Raw genomic sequence first — 19,690 nt, 5'->3', positions numbered from 1 at the left:
TCCATGGGATAAGGCATGCTGAAAATTGATAATTGAATTTCTGATTTTCCTCTCTACATTTCTCTCTAAATCTCCCTTCCGTTTCTCTCTATTACTCTCTCCCTTTCTACTGATTTCTTCCCCCCATTTCTGCTCCATTTCCTTCTCCAATCATTCTGTTATCAGTTCTATTTCAATTATGACTTCTTCCCCAATTCAATCCCTTTCCAATTACTTCTTAAACCTGTTATGAACCCTAGGTTCATGACATAGGTGTACAATTTTACGATTTTACACTTCAGAGATCCCCAAACGATTTTACGCTTCAAGTATAAATTGCAACTTAAATCTAATCGAGAATATTGGAATCATCCTCTAAAGAATTTTAAGCTATATTTTGTCTATACCAACATGTTAGTTTTGAGTTATATTTTGGAAATATCATCTTTTGAGTTATAATAAGGAATAATCAGGTTATTAAATGATATTAATTTATTTTTTATAAAATTATGTTATTATAAACATATATTTATAAAAATTAAAGGGTATTTTTAATTGTCTCTAAAATCTTACGATTTTACAATTCAATTTTACGATCCGATTTTATGAACCCTTTTTCGATCTCACTTAAAATCCCGATTTTAACTACCTTGGTGGTGAACTAGTGAACAGAAGCCAGCTAGGAATTATGTAAGGATCACAAACACGAGGGTCACAAAGTGGGGAGGGAAGAAAAATAGTCGTGAGAGAGAGAGAGAGCGCTCAAAATCCAGTATCATTTGACTTTTGCTAAATCGCCAGTCCACAAATTCGGTTACCAAATTTCTATTGTAATTGAACTTGCGGATTACAACTACCTTGAGAATATGCTGCCACTCAATTTCTAGGACAAGCTTGTCCGTTGAAGAATAGATATATAAACACAGCATATTATTTTATCCCCTGTTAGATCCTTGATCTAACGAGGGAAATTCTCTCTAAAGCGAAAGAGAATTCACGAGAATAGAGAGGGAGAGTCAAGAAGGATAAAACAGAGAGAGAATGAGAGAATTGGGAGAGAAAATGTCTCATTCAATTTATCAATCGTTGAGTTCAAATGAGCAAGGCCAATCTTTTATATGGCCTCAGCTTGGGTTTGGTGCCAAGGGCGATTACCGAGGGCCCTTCTAGAATCAGTACAAGTTGCCTAACTAATTGTATACAACTTGCATTGCTAGAACATTCTACCAGCAAGCTAATTCCCTCCAAATTACACTTATAACTACGTTTTACGAGTATAGGAACAATTAATATCAAAGTAAGGCTATAGCCTAGGTACGTGACAGCTACCCCCCCTCCTTCAATCATTTCTTGTCCTCAAGAAATGTATAGTAGGCTCGCCGAGTTAGGGAATTGCCTAAGCATGTCTGGCAGATACTTCCATGTGTCTGGTTGTAGCGAGGATCACTTTACCAGCACCTGAATGATTGGTAATCCTTGTTTGTAGATAATTCTCTTGTCTTTGACAGCTGTAGGAATGGCCGGTCCTTCTTCCTCCCTGGTGCTTGGAGGAAGTTTATGGCTGGCTACCTGTGAACCCACTCCTTTCTTAAGTAGGGATACATGGAAAACAGGATGTATTTGGGAGTCCTCTGGCAATTGCAATCGATAAGCCACTAGCCCTACCTTTGCCAGCACCAAGTACGAACCATAAAACTTAGGACTCAATTTAGATACCAGCTTTTTGGTTAGGGCCCTGAGGTGCTAGGGTGTTAGCTTCAGGTAAACTTTCTCTCACTCTGAAAATTCCCTTTCACTTCTTCTTCGATCCGCCATTTGCTTCATTCTATTATGTGCCTTTGCTAGCTCAGCCTTCAGTAACCTCAAGATCTCCTACCTCTGCTATATATAAGCTCCCACTTCTGCTAATGTTGTTGGCTCCCTTACTGTCGATGGCAGTGCTAGCTTGTATCCATATAAGGCCTCGAAAGGAGTCATGTTTATGAAGCTATGGTGGCATGAGTCGTACCACCATTAGGCCACAGATAGCCACTCCTTTGGCTGCATAAAGCATAGGCACCTCACATAGGATTCCAAATATTGATTCACCTTCTCTGAATAGACAGTGGACATGTGGAGCTTAGTAGGTAAAGACTTTGTCCCTGTCTAACGCTATAGATTGGGGCACTCCATGCATCTTCACTATATTATCCAAGAAAACCCTCGCAACCTCCTAGGCAGTGAAAGGATGGGAGAGGCCTATGAAATGGTTGAATTTAGTGAACCGGTCCACTACCACCAGAATACAATTTCTCCCCTCAGACCTGGGTAATCCCTCCACAAAGTCCATAATCACGTTAGTCCAAGCACCTTTTGGTATAGACAAGGGATGTAGTAGTCCTGGTTGAGCCACGGTCTCATGTTTACACCTCTTGCACATGTCACAATTCATCACATAGTCTATCACATATTTCTTGAGTTGTAGCCAACAGAAAATCTACCTTACCCTTTTGTAAGTGTTTTGAATCCCGAAATGACCTCCCAATGGGGAGTTGTGAAGTGACTGAAGGATCTGGTTCCTCAGTGTCATATTTTCCCCAATCACTAACCTCCCCTCATATCTAATCAATCCATTAGATAGGGCATAACTTGGCCTACAATCCCCATTCACACTCAATTGTTCCAGCACTCCCTAGCCCATGTCCCATGCTTATAGCTCTCAGTTACCTCTTGGACCCAATCCAGTATCACTAATGTAATAGCAGCTAGCATACCCCCTTCCTAGCAACGAGACAATGCATCTGCAGCTACATTCTCTTCCCCCTTCTGTATTGTATCACATAATCTAGCCCCATCAGTTTAGCCATACCCTTCTTTTGGAGATGAGAGTGGAGTTTTTGTTGTGATAGAAACTTGAGGCTCTCGTGATCCATTTTAATAATGAATCTTCCTTCCTGTAGGTAATGCCTCCATTTTTCTACTTCCATTCCAGGAGTTCTTTGTCATAGATACTAAGTCCTTGGTGCCTGGGGCTCAAGGCTTGGCTAAGGAAAGCCAAAGGCCTACCTTCTTGCCACAGGACTGCCCCTATGCCACTCCTACTGGCATCAATCTCTAGGGTAAAAGGCTTGCCAAAATCTGGCAGTCCAAGTATTGGTACCTTACTCATGGCCTCCTTAAGTCGTTCAAATGCTTCCTCGGCCCCCTGATCTCATTTAAGCCTGCCCTTCCTCAATTGATCAGTTAGTGGTTTGCTAATCAACCCATAGTCCCTTACAAACTTCCGGTAGTATCATGTAAGCCCTAGAAACCCCCTCAAAGCCCTGACATTAGTGGGCTTTGGCCAGGCAATCATGGCTTCAATCTTTTTAAGGTTAGTTCCAACACCTTATTTAGATATCACATGTCTCAAATACTCAATTTGTGCTTATGCAAAAGCACACTTGGACCTCTTAAGATATAACCGGTTAAATCGCAAGACCTAGAAGGTAGTTCTAAGGTGCTCTAGGTGTTGGTCAAATGAAGAACTGTATATCAGAATGTCATCAAAGAATACTAGGACAAACTTTCTGAGGTAGGGTTCAAAAATTCGATTCATTAAAGCTTGGAAGGTGGCAGGGGCATTAGTGAGCCCAAATGGCATCACTATAAATTCGTAATGGCCATGATGCGTCCTAAAGGCAGTCTTTGGGATATCAGATGGGTTCATCCTTATGTGGTGGTAACCTGGGCGTAGGTTGAGTTTGGAAAAAATTGAAGCGTGTTTAAGCTCATCAAGTAGGTCCTCAATAATAGGTATTGGAAATTTGTCTTTGATGGTAATGGCATTTAATGGTCTATAGTCGACACAAAAACGCCATGCCCCATCTTTGTTTCAGACCAAAAGGACAGGAGAGGCAAAGCGGCTGTAGCTTGGTCTGATAACTGATTGGGAAAGCATGTCCCTAACCAGTTTTTCAATTTTTGTTTTCAGGTTGGGGGGTACCGGTAGGACCTTATGTTGACAAGGTCAGTATTTGGTTTTAGTGGAATGGAGTGGTCTAGGGGATGCTCAGGTCGTAGAGACTTTTCAAACAAGTCGTGATATTCAACCAGTAATAACTCAAGGGAGGTTAGATCAGATACCTGCCATCCCGCATGTGGTTGATTTTGGCCATTACTGGAGCGATTCTTTGCTACCTCCTCACTCCCTCCCCATCTTCATTGGCCTCAATGGAGAATAATTGTGCCACCTGGGACAATTTCTTCCTGAGAAGCTAATGCAACCTCTTTCCCTTAATCATTTTGCAAGACCCGACCTCCATATCTCCCTTAAGGACCACTCTCCTTCCTTCCTTCTCCAGGGTTACTTCCATTTTATTGAAGTCAAACCTAATGGGACTCACTCCTCTCATCCAATCTACCCCGAGTACTATGTTGCATCCCCCCAACTTCAACAATCACAAGTCTGCTTCAAAAACTTCACCCTGCATCTCCTAGCAAAAGTCTAAGCAAGTTGACTTGCTAAACACCTTATTCCCGTTAGCCACGGTCACTAAGAGTGGTTGTGTGCTAGCTAGTGGATACTTCAACTTCTTGGCCACACCCTCATCAATGAAACTATGGGTACTCCCGCTATCGATCAAGACCATTAGGGTGCCTTCATGTGCTCTCCCTTCCACCTTAATTATCTTGCTATTGGCCACACCCCTTTGATGGCATGCAATGAGATGGCCCCATTATCTTCCTCTTCCATATCACCAGCCATCACCTCTTCTTCCTCCTCTTCTCCCTCCAGCAATAGCAGTTGTTTCCGGCACTAATGTCCCAGGGTGTACTTGTCCCCTCACCTAAAACATAGGCCTGCTTACCTCCTTTGCTCCACTAATTTGTCCCTATATGGTGGATTTGGGGGTGCTGGTGGCTTAACCCCAGCTCCCAATCGTAAGGGTTCCTTCCCCACTGACTTCCCTCCATACTGCTATGATCCGGGCACTAATCCCTTGTTTTGTCCTCTTTGATTCTTCAACAAAGCTTCAAACATCATTTCTTGCAAGAAGGCCCCCTCTGCTGTCTCTCGCACTATTTAGGCCGAAGCACCTGCACTATCAACCTCAATTCATCACTTAATCCCCCTATAAAACTAGACACGAAGTATTCTTCCATCATGTAGGGGTTCCTATTCAACATCAGGAACTTGAGCTCTTCAAACTTCATTTGGTATTCCAACACCGTCCCCTCCTGCCTCAGGCGGTTGAATTCTTGCACTACATCCATCCGACCTCTCTCCCCGAACCTCTCACACAGCCCTTGTGTGAATTCTTCCCAAGTATTGCTTCCCCTCACCTTGGACCAACCTTGGAACCAGACGTCCCCTATGCTATTGAGGTAGGCTGAAGCTAAGGCCACCCTTTGATTCTCTACTACCTAATGGATCTCAAACAGCTTCTCACACCATCTTACCTACCACCGAGGTTTAGCTCCCTCGAATACCAGTAATTCCAGCTTGGGCACTAGAAATCTGGGATGATAGGGGTGAGTTGGCATCTCCTGCCTCCTCTCCGATACGTATTCTCCTACCGTAGCTAGATCTCTCTCCAAATCCGACGATCTGCTGTGACGGTTATTGGTGCCAATTCCCGATAGAATTGGCTCCGATCGCTGCTTAGGCGGAAAGTCATGTGAGATTCTCACTTGAGGTTGGCCCAAGAACATCAACATGAACTGTTGCAATTGGTCACGCAACATGTTCCCTTGATCCTTTACCCTCACCTCCTGCATTTCTTCCCTGATCTCATATCTCCCTCGAGTCTCTCTGCCAATGCGTCCAACTTCCGATCCATTGTTAATCCCACCTTCTCTTCTATCGTATCCACTCAACCCTGGATCTCCACCACTAACGCCAATACTCGCTACAACTGCATCTCCATCTATCTCATCCTCGTGTCGTCAACCATCGTCTGATTCTCTTTACCAATGCCGGCCAGGTTAGTGCTCTAATACCAAGATGTCAGATCCTTGATTTGACAAGGGAAATTCTCTCTGAAGCGAGAGAGAATTCGCAGAAATAGAGAGGGAGAGTAGAATGGGAGAGTCAAGAGGGAGAAAACAGAGAGAGAATTGGGAGTGAAAATGTCTTATTCAATTTATCATCGTTGAGTTTAAATGAGCTGAACCAATCTTTTATACAGCCTCAGCTTGGGTTTGGCGCAAAGGGCGGTTGCCAAGGGCCCTTCTAGAATCAGTACAAGTTGCCTAACTAATTGTATACAACTTGCATTGCTAGAACATTCTACCAACAAGCTAATTCTGTCCAAATTATACTTATAGCTACGGTTTACAAGTATAGCAACAATTAATATCAAAGTAAGGCTATAGCCTAGGTACATGACATGCCCATCACTGGTATTGTAGAAGTAAGAACAGAAAATGTAAGGAAAAGATTATGCAAACAAATCAACTGAAAATAATAGTCATGAAAAAGGGTAAAAGCAAACCTGTATGCCCAACAAAAGTATGCATGCATGACCTTCCTTTCCAAAGCTTTAATGTTGTGTCACTAGAACCTTAATCATCATAAACAAAATCAGTATGATGGAAATCATAACTTGGATAAGTTGATGGCAAAAATAGTAACTTTGAAATAAAACTAGAAACTTGCAGATTGCAGGAAAAGAGGGAAGATAAGGTAATCACAATGACAAAACAAAATTGCACCTCATGTTATTTTATTTAAACATACCTGTAATAAGTTCACCTGAGGCCAACTTTATAACAGCTTGAATTGCAGACTTATGAGCCTCCCAAGACTCAACAGATTGGCCATTCCTCCACCGTCGTAAAGTACTGCAATGATAAAAGCTCTGGTAATAAACAAGTTTGTGCATTTTTTTATATGTGAGAGCTTGGCCAGCTAAATCAAGAACTAATGAAATAAATGTGTTTGCGAATAGAATTCATACAGGAGTTTGGACTCATAATAATCAACAAAAGGAAACTCTAACTCCAACTAAAAATACAATATTTCAAAAGACCAAGGAACTTCTTTAAGTTTCTCTATCATTTTCCTTTTTATGGAAAGATTGTCAACTGCTGTATAGATATCCACATATGATAGAACATACACACTTGTGGGCAGGTAGTTGTCAGGTCCTCAGATCTGACTATGATGCAGCGCGTAGCGCATGTGTAAAGAAAATATACAAAAAAATCCTTGAAACAATAAGTTTCAAGTACCATTGAGAGAACAAAATTCAATGATCAAAGCTGAACTCTCAACTAGGCACAAGAACCGAAACTGCTTGCTGGAAAAAACTGAACTGGTTTGCTGGAATTTATTGAATAAAAAAACTGATTACAACCCCTAACTTCTAGGTATATTTATAGAGTTAGGTTAGGTTTGGTAAAAATAGTCGCATGTTTGAGTTCATCCAAAAGGTCCTCAATAATAGAAATAGGAAACTTGTCGTTAACTGTTATGGCATTTAATTGGTGATAACCAATGCAAAATCGCCAAGAGCTTTCTTTTTTCTTGACAAGTAACACTGGTGAGGCAAAAGGACTATGGTTGGGTTGAATAATGGATTTTTGTAATATATCTTCAACTAATCTTTCAATTTCGGTCTTTTGAGTTGGTGGATAACAGTATGATCGAATATTGACAGGTTCAGTATTAGGGTTGAGTGGGACGGCATGATCAAATAGTCTTTAGGTGGTAAGGATGTAGATTCTACAAAAAGGTCATCATACTTAATTGAAAGCATGTGTAAAGAGTCAAGTTCGTGTACCTCCCATTGTGGTTGAGTCTGGCTACGACAATCACCAGTAACTCACCAGATTGCTCCTATGATGCTTCCATTTCATCAATGGCCTATATGGAAAATAGATATGCCACTTGCTTGCTCTTAAACATCTTCTGCAACTTCTTCTCTGTGATTATCTTGCATATGCATGTATCTAGGCTGCCTACAAGAGTCAACTTCCTTCCATCCTTCTCAAAAGTGACTTCCAGTTTATTGAAGTCAAAGCTGATTGGACTAACTGTTTTCATCCAATCAACTCCTAAGACTATATCACAACCACCAAGCTTCAATAACCTCAAATCAGTTGCAAATCTCTCCCCATGCATTTCCCACTGGAAGCCAATACAAGAGGATTTGTTGATCACCTTGCTGCCATTGGCCACAGTCCGATAATGGTTGAGTGCTAGCAAGCCTACAGCCTAGTTTCTTGGTTGTATTCTCATTCAAGAAACTGTATACTTCCACTATCAATCAATACCATCAGTTTATGGTTGCGCACCTTCCCTTCCACCTTAATAATCTTGCTGTTTGCTAAGCCCCTTATAGCATGCAGTGATATTTCTCCATTATCTGCTTCTTCAATCTCAATTTCAACTGCTGGAATTTCCTTCATATTCTCTTCTTCCTCTTCTCCTTCAACAAGAGCAATCGTCTCTTGCATTGGTGTCCTGGCATATATTTATCTCCACATCTAAAACATACGCCAGCTTGCCTACGTTGCTCCACAAGGCCAAACTTCCCTCCTGTAGGCTGATTTAAGACAGCAGTTGGTTGACCCGCTAAATTTCTGTAATTCTGACTGTTCTTGGCTGCCTCTCTATTAATTTCTCGATTCCCTTGTTGAATGAGATTTGAACTTGTTCCTCTTATTTGCATTCTTTGCTTCTTCATCAGAGCTTCTACTATGTAATCTCCCACTTTCAGCTGCCTGTTTAACCATCTTTGGCTGTAACATCTTAACCATAGGCCTCAATTCCTCACTCAAGCCAGTAATGAAGCTTGAGATGAAGTAAGCCTCAGTGAGGTAAGGGTTAAGATTAAGCATCAAAGATTTCAGCTCCTCAACCTTAATCTGATAAGCCTGAACAGAATTCTCCTGCCTCAATTTATTAAATTCCTCCAGCACATCAGTCATGTTTCAATCACAGAAGTCCTCCACAAATTCTGTCCACTGACAGTTCTCTCTTAACCGGATCCATCCTTGGAACCATGCGTCCACCACATTGTTCAAATAAGCAGAGCCTAAGATAACTCTCTGCTGATCTAGTTTCTAACATTGCCTAACCCACCACCTAGGGTTTCAGCAGTCAAACAATGGAATTTTAACTTAGGCAATGGAAAGTAAGGCCAATTTGATGCAGCATGTACCTCCTTCCACCTTTCAGCGGCTCTTTCAACTACATTCTCACCAACTACAGCAGGTTCTATCTCAAATTCAGAAGAACCAGCTGTTCTCCATTTCCTGGTAGGAGTGGATCTGATCTTTCTTTAGGAGGAAGACTTACTTGAGGCAGCTTAGAGAACATTAACATAAATCCATCAAGCCTTCTTGCTAAACCGTCCATAGATGTTTCAAACTTCCTGTCCAAGGAGAGGATCGCATCGTGGCTTCTGCTAGATCCAGCTTCCAGAAATTCGAGACGAGCCTGCAGATCCAAAACCATGGCATCCACCTGCTGCAATTTAGCTTCGAATTGCTTCATGCAAGTTCCATCATTCGTGGCAGAATTACACAAGGAACTGAATTCAGTGGCCTAGGAGAAGTTTTGATACTAAATTGTCAGGTCCTCAGATCTAACTAGGTCAATTCTCTTCTAGTTGAGAGAATTCGAGCAAAATTTAGGGAGAAAAGAAAGGAGAATTCAAAGAAAGAGAGGGAAACAGAAAGAGACGAGAGAGAGAGAAACATGGAATTCTTTGGAAATATGCTTCGATGCCTTTGCATTCAGTTGGATTAGGTTTATATTTTAATCCAGGTAGTTAAGTTTGGCATTGTTATTTGTTTGCATCGAGTTTAGCCCGTTAAAGGAATCAATGGAGTCCATTCTATTTCAAGCGGCAGTTAGTTAGTTAGGGTCTTCTAACGATAACTTTTTGTTTGGGGGGTATAATAGATATTGTCATATCTTTATATGTTTCCTTGTATTGTCTGCCTCTATTGTCTATAAATAGAGGGCAGGGGCACTCGCTTGAGATATTATGTGGTGAACGAGTGGATGTGTTTGAGAGAAAAGTCTAGAGAAGATAACCTTTGTAATCTCATGTTTATGTCATACTCATGAGGGACTACTTTGTACTGATTGTTCAAGATTGATTAGTAAGATTGCTCTCGAGGGGATTAAGGGCCGGATGTAGGATCATCTAACACTTAGATGATCTAAACCAAGATAATTGTTGGTGTTCTTCTTGTGGTTTGCTTTCTGTTCTTTATCGTTTTCATTCTGGTTTTGTGTTATGTTATTTTTATCTTGTTCAATCCATGTGTGCGTGTATCATTTACAGCCAAGATTGAGTGCATTCCAGTGCTCCCAATACAACAAATTGGTATTAGAGCACGGGTGTTCATCAAGAAAGCCAAGTTTCTTGGTCTAGAGACATAACAAAAGTCATGGTAATGGCTTCAACCACATCTGCCATGAGATATGATATAGAAAAGTTTGATGGGCAGAACGACTTTGGCCTGTGGAAGATGAAGATGAGGGCCTTGTTAGGGAATCTTGGACTGGAAGAAGCACTTGAAGGAGGGTCCAAAATGCCAGCCTCGTATTCCACATAAAAGAAGAAGGAAATAGGTAAGAAAGCTTTTAACACTCTAATTCTAAGTCTAGGTGATAAGGTGCTGCGAGAAGTCTTCAAAATGAAGACTACAGCAGAATTATGGTTGAAATTAGAGTCTTTATATGACTAAGTCTTTATAAAGTAGGTTGTACTTAAAGGCTAAATTCTTTACATTTAAGATGAATTAAAGGCAGAAACTAAAAGATCACATGGATGAATTTAATAAACTGTGTTTAGATCTTGAAAATATAGAAGTCAAATATGACGATGAGGATAAAGCCCTAGTGTTGTTGCATTCTTTACCAAAATCCTATTGAGACTTTTGTGGATATTCTGAAACACGGTAGGGATACCCTTACACTTGATGATGTAATAGGAGCTTTAAACTCCAAAGAGTTACAGCAAAAGATAGAAGGCAAGAACATTGTTGGAGATGTTCTTGCGGTAAGATCAAGGCCTGATAGAAGAGACCCCATTGGAAGGGGTAGATCTAGGTCAAGATCTAAGAATGGCAGGAAAATAATTAAGTGTTACCACTACCATGAAAAAGGACATATTAAAAAGAATTGCCCTAAGAGAAAGAAGGAATTTCAAGAAAAAGGTAATCCTGAAATTACAACTTCTATATGTGAATTTGAGTATGATAGTGCAAATGCCTTAGTTATATCTAATAAGGCAGATAAAGAGGATTGGATCTTGGATTCAGGTTGTTCCTTTCATATGACACCACATAGGGATTGGTTTCTAAATTTTAGGGACATTGGTGGTGATAAGGTATTGTTAGGAAATAACCAAGAATGTAAAATTATGGGAATTGGAGACATTAAAATTAAAATGCATGATGGAACCATTAGAACATTGACTTTTGTGAGATATGTTCCAGATTTGAAAAGAAACCTAATTTCACTTGGTGAATTGGATAAGAATGGCTACTCCTATAGAGGAGATGGTGGAGTTCTTAAAGTGACTAGAGGCTCACTAATATGCATGAAAGCAGTCCTTCAGAATGGAATATATGTGCTGCAAGCATCCACATTATGTGGTGATGCAGCAGTAAGTGAAAATAAGACCTATGAACATACTAGGCTATGGCATTTTAGGATGGCACATATAAGTGAGCAAGGACTTAAAGAACTGTCCAAGCAAGGGATTTTAGGTGCTGGGAGTGTTACAGAACTAGATAAATGTGAATCGTGTATTTTTGGTAAATCTGTAAAAGTTAAATTCCGCAAAGAAAGCTATCCATTCCTCTAAGGCCCTTTTAGAATACATTCATTCGGATCTATGGGGCCCTGCACAAACGTTCTCCCATGGGGGTGCTAGATATTTTCTATCTATTATTGATGATTTCTCTAGGATGCTTTGGGTTTATGTATTAAAAGCAAAAGACCACACTTTTGAAGCCTAAAACCTGAAAAACCATGATAGAAAATCAGAAATGTATGAAAATTAAAATCAGTAGGACTGATAATGGTCTAGAATTTTGTAATAAGGATTTTACCCATTTGTGTAATGAAAATGGTATCCTTAGACACCTAACAACCCCAAGAAACCCTAAAGAGAATGGCTTAGCAGAAAGCATGAATAGAACCCTACTTGAGAGGGTGAGATGCATGCTATCTCATGCTAAATTACCTAAAGCATTTTGGGGTGAAGTTGTAGCTATTGCAGCTTATGTGATAAATAGATCCCAATCAGCTGCCATAGGTTTTAAAACTCCTTATGAAATGTGGACTGGTCTAGCACGACCCTTGGGTATTATAGGGGCAAAGTTGTAATTGAGTTACAATTACAGTTAGGGGGTATTTTTGTAATCCGGTTACACCACACGGGTGTTGTTATTCTGTTATTCTAGAATATATTGTTAGTTAGATGCTAGTTGATGCCTATAAAAGGCTACTTGTAGTAGGTGGGGAGGCATGTTGATAAATGAAATTGAATTCTATTATCTCTAAATTTTCTTTTGGTTCTTCCTCTCCCTCCCTTCTTTCTCCCTAATTCTGCTCTATCTCCCCCCTCCAATTCTTCTCTATTTCTTCCCCGAATTCCTTCCAATTCCTTCCTAGACCCTAGCTAAACCCTAGGGTCATGACATGGTCATAAGTTGAGCCTAGACCATCTGAGAATATTTGGGTGTTTAGCCTATGCCCATGTGAAACAAGGAAAATTAGAACCTAGAGCTAAGAGTTGTTTGTTTATTGGTTATCCTTTAGGAGTAAAAGGATATAAGCTATGGAATTAGGAATTAGGAATGACAAGGACAATGGTAAGTAGAGATGTTACCTTTGATGAGAATTCCATTATAAAAGACATTAAGATAGATGACCCAAAGGATGGGGAGGATAAATCTAAGGCTGTGTGTCACACACGGCGACTTACCTTCTGTTATTTCTTTTTCTTAAATGCTGTAATCGTTTGCTTTATTTCTGTTATTGCCTATTATGGTTGTTGCTTTAAATTCCAGCTGTAATAGTTTGTTACTAGGAGAATATTCTAGGAGGGCCCACATGTAAGGGCTAGAATAGGACAAACCGGTTGTTATAACCGCTTACAAGAAGGAATCTGCTATGGTAGCATCCATGCTAGAGGGTATATATACCCTTCCTAGACCCTCTGGGTCCTTTAACGAGAATATTATTGACACTCAACATCTCTCTCTCTCTCTCTCTCTCTCTCTCTCTTTTGCTATCTCCCTACTTCTCTCTGTTCCTTCTTCCTTCCTTTCTTCCCAGCCTTTCTACTGCTATCCACTGATTAATCCTAAGTAGGTGAGAACCATTGTCACTAGTAGTGACAATTTGGTATCAGAGCTACGGTCTTGGTTGGAGTTAGTAGAGCATTCTCCCATGGCGGAAGGTACCCACATGAAGAGCTTTGAGTCGCAGCTGCAGCAGCTCAGCTCGACAATGAAAGACTTCCAGAATCGCGTGGATCAATTAGAGCGAGGTGGGGAACGCAATCACGATGCGATCTTAGCATTGGATCACAGGATGGAGAATTCGGTAAGGGAATTGGAAAGAAGGTTCGATGGGGCTCTGTCTCAAATGCGAGAGGATAATGTGCAAATGAGAACAGAGCTGGGAGCCCAACTCCAGCAATTTATGGTTATGTTCACTCGCCAAAATGCGATGAGGTTGGCCCCTAAGTTCCCTCCTAGAGATAGAATAGAACCATTAATACCAGACGATAGGCGAGACAGAGTAGTGGGAAATGATGAAGTCGAGATTGAACCGGAGGAAGATATGAGGAATATGATGGAAGGTGGACAAGAAGGGCCTGGTTCTGGGGGAAAATACAATGAACCGAGGAGGCGGCCTGGATTATGTTTTAGATGCGGGGACAAGTACTATCCCGGGCATCAATGCAGACGACAGCTATTGTTGCTAAAGGGAGACTCAAGGGAGAGATTAGAAGAAGAAGAAGATGATGATGAAAGGGAAGAGGATGAGGAGTTCGGAGAAGAAGATAAGGGTGAAATTTCGTTGCATGCACTAAAGGGGGTGACCAATAATAAGATAATTAAAGTAGAAGGGAAGGTAAAGGATGATAGTTTGTTGATCCTAATTGATAGTGGAAGCACACATAGCTTCCTGGATGAAGGGTCTACTAGAAGACTGAGGTGTTCCCTTAAGGAAACTCAACCCCTAAGTGTGACAATGGCTAATGGGAATAAGGTGATAAGTGAGTCAGTGTGCCCGGGGTTCAATTGGGAGATGCAAGGGGAGAAGTTTGAAACAAACTTCAGGTTGTTGCAATTAGGGGGCTGCGATGTGGTATTAGGGGTTTAGGGGTTAGACTGGATGAAATGAGTGAGCCCCATAAGTTTTGATTTCAATAGGATGGAGGTATCCTTTAACGAGGGGGGAAAGAGAATGACTCTCACGAGAGGAAGAGAGTTTGGGGCCTACAGGATGATAACAGGGAAGAGGCTCCACCGAGTGTTCAAAAACAAGTGGAGCCAGTTGACCCAATTGTTCTCCATTATGGCAATAGAAGAAGGGGCCGAGTAGAAGCTATATGGAGAATTACACCTGACGGTCAGCAACCAGCGATGTGAGCTTGACCAGGTACACCCTCCAACCCCTATTGATGAATTGCTAGAAGAGTTTAAGGACTTATTTACCGAACCTGCTACTCTACCCCCAACCCGAACCTTAGACCATTCTATTAACCTCAAATCCAATACCGAACCAATCAATATCAAATCTTACCGATATTCTCCAGCCCAGAAAACAGAAATTGAGAGAATGGTGAAGGAGATGCTAAAGCAATCCTTCAGAAGACCCAGTCAGATCCCATTTGCTTCACCAGTCCTTCTTGTAAAAAAGAAAAATGGATCTTAACTTTTTTGTGTGGATTACCACCAATTAAATGCCTTAACCATCAAAGACAAGTACCCTATACCATTGGTAGAAGACCTAATGGACGAGTTGCACAATGCCAAAAAAATTTCAAAGCTAAACCTTCGTTCAGGATATCACCAAATAAAAATGAACCTTGATAATGGCCACAAAACAACCTTTAGAACCCATCATGGACATTTTGAGTTCTCGGTGATGCCATTTGGGCTCACCAATGCACCAGCCACCTTTCAAACCCTAATGAACCAAATCTTTGAGCCCTACTTAAGGAAATTCATACTTGTATTTTTCGATGATATCCTTGTCTATAGCCCATCTCTGAACTAGCATCTACAACACCTAAAAACCACCCTAGAAGTCTTTCGATCTAACCAGCTCTTCATCAAAAGGTCTAAGTGTTCCTTTGGTCAAGATCAGGTCGAGTATTTGGGCCATTTGATATCAGGAGAAGGTGTTAGGACTGATCCCAAAAAGGTGGAAGCTATGTTAACTTGGCCAAAACCCACAACGGTGAGGGCTCTACAAGGGTTCCTTGGCCTTACCAGGTACTATCGCTAATTTGTGAGAGGTTATGGAGTGGTTAGTAAACCTCTAACCAACCTGCTAAAGAAAGGTAATTTCAGTTGGGGATAGGAGGCTAAAGAAGCCTTTGAAAGGCTGAAAGTGGAGATGAGCAGAGTACCTATTTTGGGACTGCCAGACTTTGTTAAACCCTTTGTGCTGGAGACAGATGCCTGCGCGGAGGGGGGGAGCATTGAGGTTGTGCTGTTACAAGGAGGGAAACCATTGGCATTTCTAAGCCAGGCATTAAGCCCATGGCATTTGGGATTAAGCATTTACGAGAAAGAGTTCCTAGCGGTACTTATAGCTGTAGAAAAATGGCGCCATTACTTAGAAAGTGGGAGGTTCATAATCAAGACAGATCATGAAAGTTTAAAGTATCTATTGCAACAAATATTGCAAACACAACTTCAAAAAAAATGGATGGCAAAACTGATGGAGTAAGACTACATAATTCAATATAGGAAAGGCAAAGAAAATGTAGCCGTTGATGCCCTTTCGAGGTGCCAAGAGGAGGGAAGCATAGCTACAATCACCACCGTTATACCATAATGGTGCCAAGAAGTTATGGACAGCTATGAGGCAGATGAACAGGTGAAAAAGATATTGGAAAGATTGGCAACGGGGTATAAGGAGGTTGAGGGTTACACTTTACAAAAAGGGTTGATAAGATTTAATGGGAGGATTGTCATTGGCAACAACGGGAACCTCAAGAGGAAGATTATGTAATCCTTGCATGACTCTCCTTTGGGAGGGCATTTGGGAGTTCAAAATACTTACCTTAGGGTAAGGCAGCTATTCCATTGGCCCAAGCTAAAGGCTGATGTCAAGAAATTTGTCCTGACCTGTGACACATGTAAGAGATGTAAACATGAAAATGTGGCCTACCCTAGTCTCCTTCAACCCCTTCCTATACTTGACCAAGCCTGGACCAACATTTCAATGGACTTCATCGAGGGGTTGCCCAAGTCTAAAGGGAAGGATAGTATTTTGGTTGTAGTGGACAGACTAATCAAATTTACCCATTTCATAGGGTTGTCTCACCCTTACACAGCCCAAGAAGTAGCAAGGGCATTTATGGATCGGGTAGTAGCGTTGCATGGGGTCTCAAGCACTATTATTTCAAATCGTGATAAGATCTTCACGAGTGTATTCTGGCATGAGTTAATGAAGTCTATGGGGACCAAACTTAATATGTCGACAGCCTATCATCCACAATCGGATGGGCAAACGGAAAGAGTCAATCAAAGCTTGGAGACCTACTTGAGGTGTGTGTGCATTCTACAACCTAAGAGCTGGCATCGGTGGTTGGCATTGGCCCAATGGTGGTATAACTCTAACCACCACACATCCCTAAAAATGTCACCTTTCGAGGCTAACTATGGTTACAAACCTCCCATCCTACCAGCCTTAGAGAGGCAAGTCACAGCAGCAGCTGTTGAGGAGTATATGCAGCAAAGGAGGATGGTTCTGCGACAACTTAAGCAAGAATTGGTTTCAGCCCAAAATAAGATGAAGCAATATGCTGACAAGAAAAGGAGTGAGAGGGATTTGGAAGTTGGGGAAAAGGTGTACATGCAGTTGAAGTACCCCCAACTGAAAGCCCTCTCCCAAGGACCAGTGTCCAAACTCAGTCCCAAATATTTTGGCCCCTATCCCATAGTGGGCTGGGTAGGGAAGGTGGCCTACCGTCTACAACTCCCTCAGGAATCCCAGATTCATCCAGTCTTCCATGTCTCCTTATTAAAGAAGTTAGCTGGAGCTGAGCCGGTTAACCCAGCACTGCCCACTAATCCCAAAGAGAAGGAGACTTTGAAGAAGTTGGAAGCCATTATGGAAGAAGCTGGAAGCCATTATGGACAAAAGGGTTATCTACCGCCAAGGGATACCCCTCATCCAAGTGTTGGTGAAGTGGCAACACGAAGATCAAGAAAGCAGCACTTGGGAGTACCTACCAAGTCTTCTCCAACAGTTCCCCATGGCTGCCAGCCTCCTTAGCATTTCTTGAGGACAAAAAATGGTTTAAGGGGGAGGGAATTGTCACACACGGCGACTTACCTTCTGTTATTTCTTTTTCTTAAATGCTGTAATCGTTTGCTTTATTTCTATTATTGCCTATTATGGTTGTTGCTTTAAATTCCAGCTGTAATAGTTTGTTACTAGGAGAAGATTCTAGAAGGGCCCACGTGTAAGGGCTAGAATAGGACAAACCAATTGTTATAACCGCTTACAAGAAGGAATCTGCTATAGCAACGTCCATGCTAGAGGGTATATATACCCCTCCTAGACCCTCCGGGTCCTTTAACAAGAATATTATTGACACTCAACATCTCTCTCTCTCTCTCTCTCTCTCTCTCTCTCTCCCTACATCTCTCTGTTCCTTCTTCCTTCCTTTCTTCCCAGCCTTTCTACTGTTATCCACTGATTAATCCTAAGCCAGTGAGATAGCCATTGTCACTAGCAGTGACACTGTGAAAGTTGAACAGCAAGATGAATCTCAAGATAATGTCTTTGATAGTGCTTATGATCAAACATCTGATCAACAAGAAGAGAGTGAAGGTTCTTCTAGTATAGACAGTCAGCCTAATCTTGGGAGATACAATGTAGCTAGGGATAGGCAAAGGAGAATCAATAGACCTCCTGTTAGGTATGGATTCTTGGATTTAGTATCATATGCACTATCAAGTGCAATGGAGATTTTAGGAGAAGAGCCTCTCACTTATGAAGAGGTAGTTCACTCAAAAGACTCCAAGAAATGGCTTGCTGCCATGGAATCAAAAATGGAGTCACTTAAGAAGAATGAAACTTGGACCTCGGTAGATAGACCCTTAGGTCAAAAGGTAGTAGGCTGTAAATGGTTGTTTAAAATTAAAGAAGGGGCTGGAAATAATCAGAAACCTAGGTACAAAGCTAGGTTAGTGGCAAGAGGGTTTACCCAAGTGCCTAGAATAGATTTTAATGAAGTTTTCTTACCTGTAGTGAGACATACTTCTATTAGAGTCTTGCTTGTCATTACAGCCCACTTAAACTTAAGCCTAGAGCAAATGGATGTAACCACTGCTTTCTTGCATAGTGAATTAGAAGAGGATATTCTAATGGATAGGATTTGAATCTAGGAGAAAAAGGGAGCAAGTATGCTTGCTAAAAAAATCCCTCTATAGATTAAAGCAATCCCCTAGGCAGCAGTATAAGAAATTCGATACATTCATGTTAAACCAAGGGTTCAAAAGAAGTTCATTTGATTGTTGTGTTTATCTTAGACATATTTCTGCTAAGTCTCCTCCTTTATGTTGATGACATGCTGATTGCAAGCCAATCAAATAAGGAAATTCAGAAATTAAAGCTGAAGTTGAAATCAACCTTTGAAATGAAGAAGTTAGGAAAGGCTAAGAAGATTTTAGGCATAGAAATTTCTAGAAATAGACAGCAAAGAAAACTCCTGCTATCTCAAAAGTCCTATCTTGAGAAGCTTATTAGAAAATTTCATATGCTTGATGCAAAAGGAAGTGAATGTTCCTTTTGCTTAGCATTTCAAGCTATCCCATAAGCAATCCCCAATTGAGTAAGAGAGCATTAAAGGAATGAGCAAAATTCCTTATTCAAGCACAATAGGAAGCCTTATGTATTATATGGTATGCGCAAGACCGGATTTAGCCCATGTCATGAGTGTGATAAGCAAATTCATGGCTAATCCGAGAAATGACCATTGGACTACTATAAAGTGGATATTTAGATACCTAAAAGGAACTATCAATATGGCTTTAGTTATGGTGGAGCAAGTTTAGGAAAAGAGCTAAAGATTCTAGGATTCACTGATGTTGATTATGCAGCAGATTTAGATAAAAGGAGGTCATCCACTGGGTACATTTTCAAGCTATGGAACTCAACCATTAGTTGGAAAACTAATTTGCAATCTGTGGTGGCCCTTTCAACCATAAAGGCAAAATATATAGCATTAACAGAAGCTATTAAAGAAGCCCTATGGCTGAAAGGTTTAGTCAGTGAATTGCTAGGAAAAGATATTAAGGCTGCCCTAATGTGTGATAGCCAAAGTGTTATACACTTAGATAGTGTTTGTTAACTAAGATATGGGGTGGAAAATGTCAGATATGGAAAGTATTCCAAATGTTTGTACTTTCCAAAGTGTTTGTTAAACTTATTTGGTGACCCTTAGAAAAAAAAGTCACGTAACTTCTTATCTTAATTTTTCCACATATGCTCCCCCCCCCCCCCCCTCTCTCTCTCTCTCTC

At 41.1% G+C, this 19,690-nt stretch overlaps 1 protein-coding gene and 1 long non-coding RNA gene across 2 annotated transcripts in view; one reads left to right on the top strand and one right to left on the bottom strand.

Moving 5' to 3' along the window:
- Positions 1–19,690, bottom strand: part of LOC127801946 (uncharacterized) — a 45,539-nt gene that overhangs the window by 22,690 nt on the left and 3,159 nt on the right. Inside the window, exons 3-4 of the mRNA XM_052337493.1 lie at positions 6,680–6,783; positions 6,435–6,503 (exon numbers count right to left, since the gene is read on the bottom strand). Of these exons, the coding sequence (XP_052193453.1) occupies positions 6,435–6,503; positions 6,680–6,783 (173 nt within the window). The remainder of the gene's footprint in view (positions 1–6,434; positions 6,504–6,679; positions 6,784–19,690) is intronic.
- LOC127801951 (uncharacterized) overlaps positions 1–19,690 on the top strand; it is a 42,944-nt gene that overhangs the window by 22,083 nt on the left and 1,171 nt on the right. The gene's annotated exons all lie outside the window — the stretch shown is intronic.

This window comes from Diospyros lotus, chromosome 5 (genome assembly GCF_014633365.1).
Source record: "Diospyros lotus cultivar Yz01 chromosome 5, ASM1463336v1, whole genome shotgun sequence".
Classification (NCBI taxonomy): domain Eukaryota; kingdom Viridiplantae; phylum Streptophyta; class Magnoliopsida; order Ericales; family Ebenaceae; genus Diospyros; species Diospyros lotus.
Note: the sequence above shows the minus strand (reverse complement) of the source record. Positions and strands in the feature narration are given on the sequence as shown.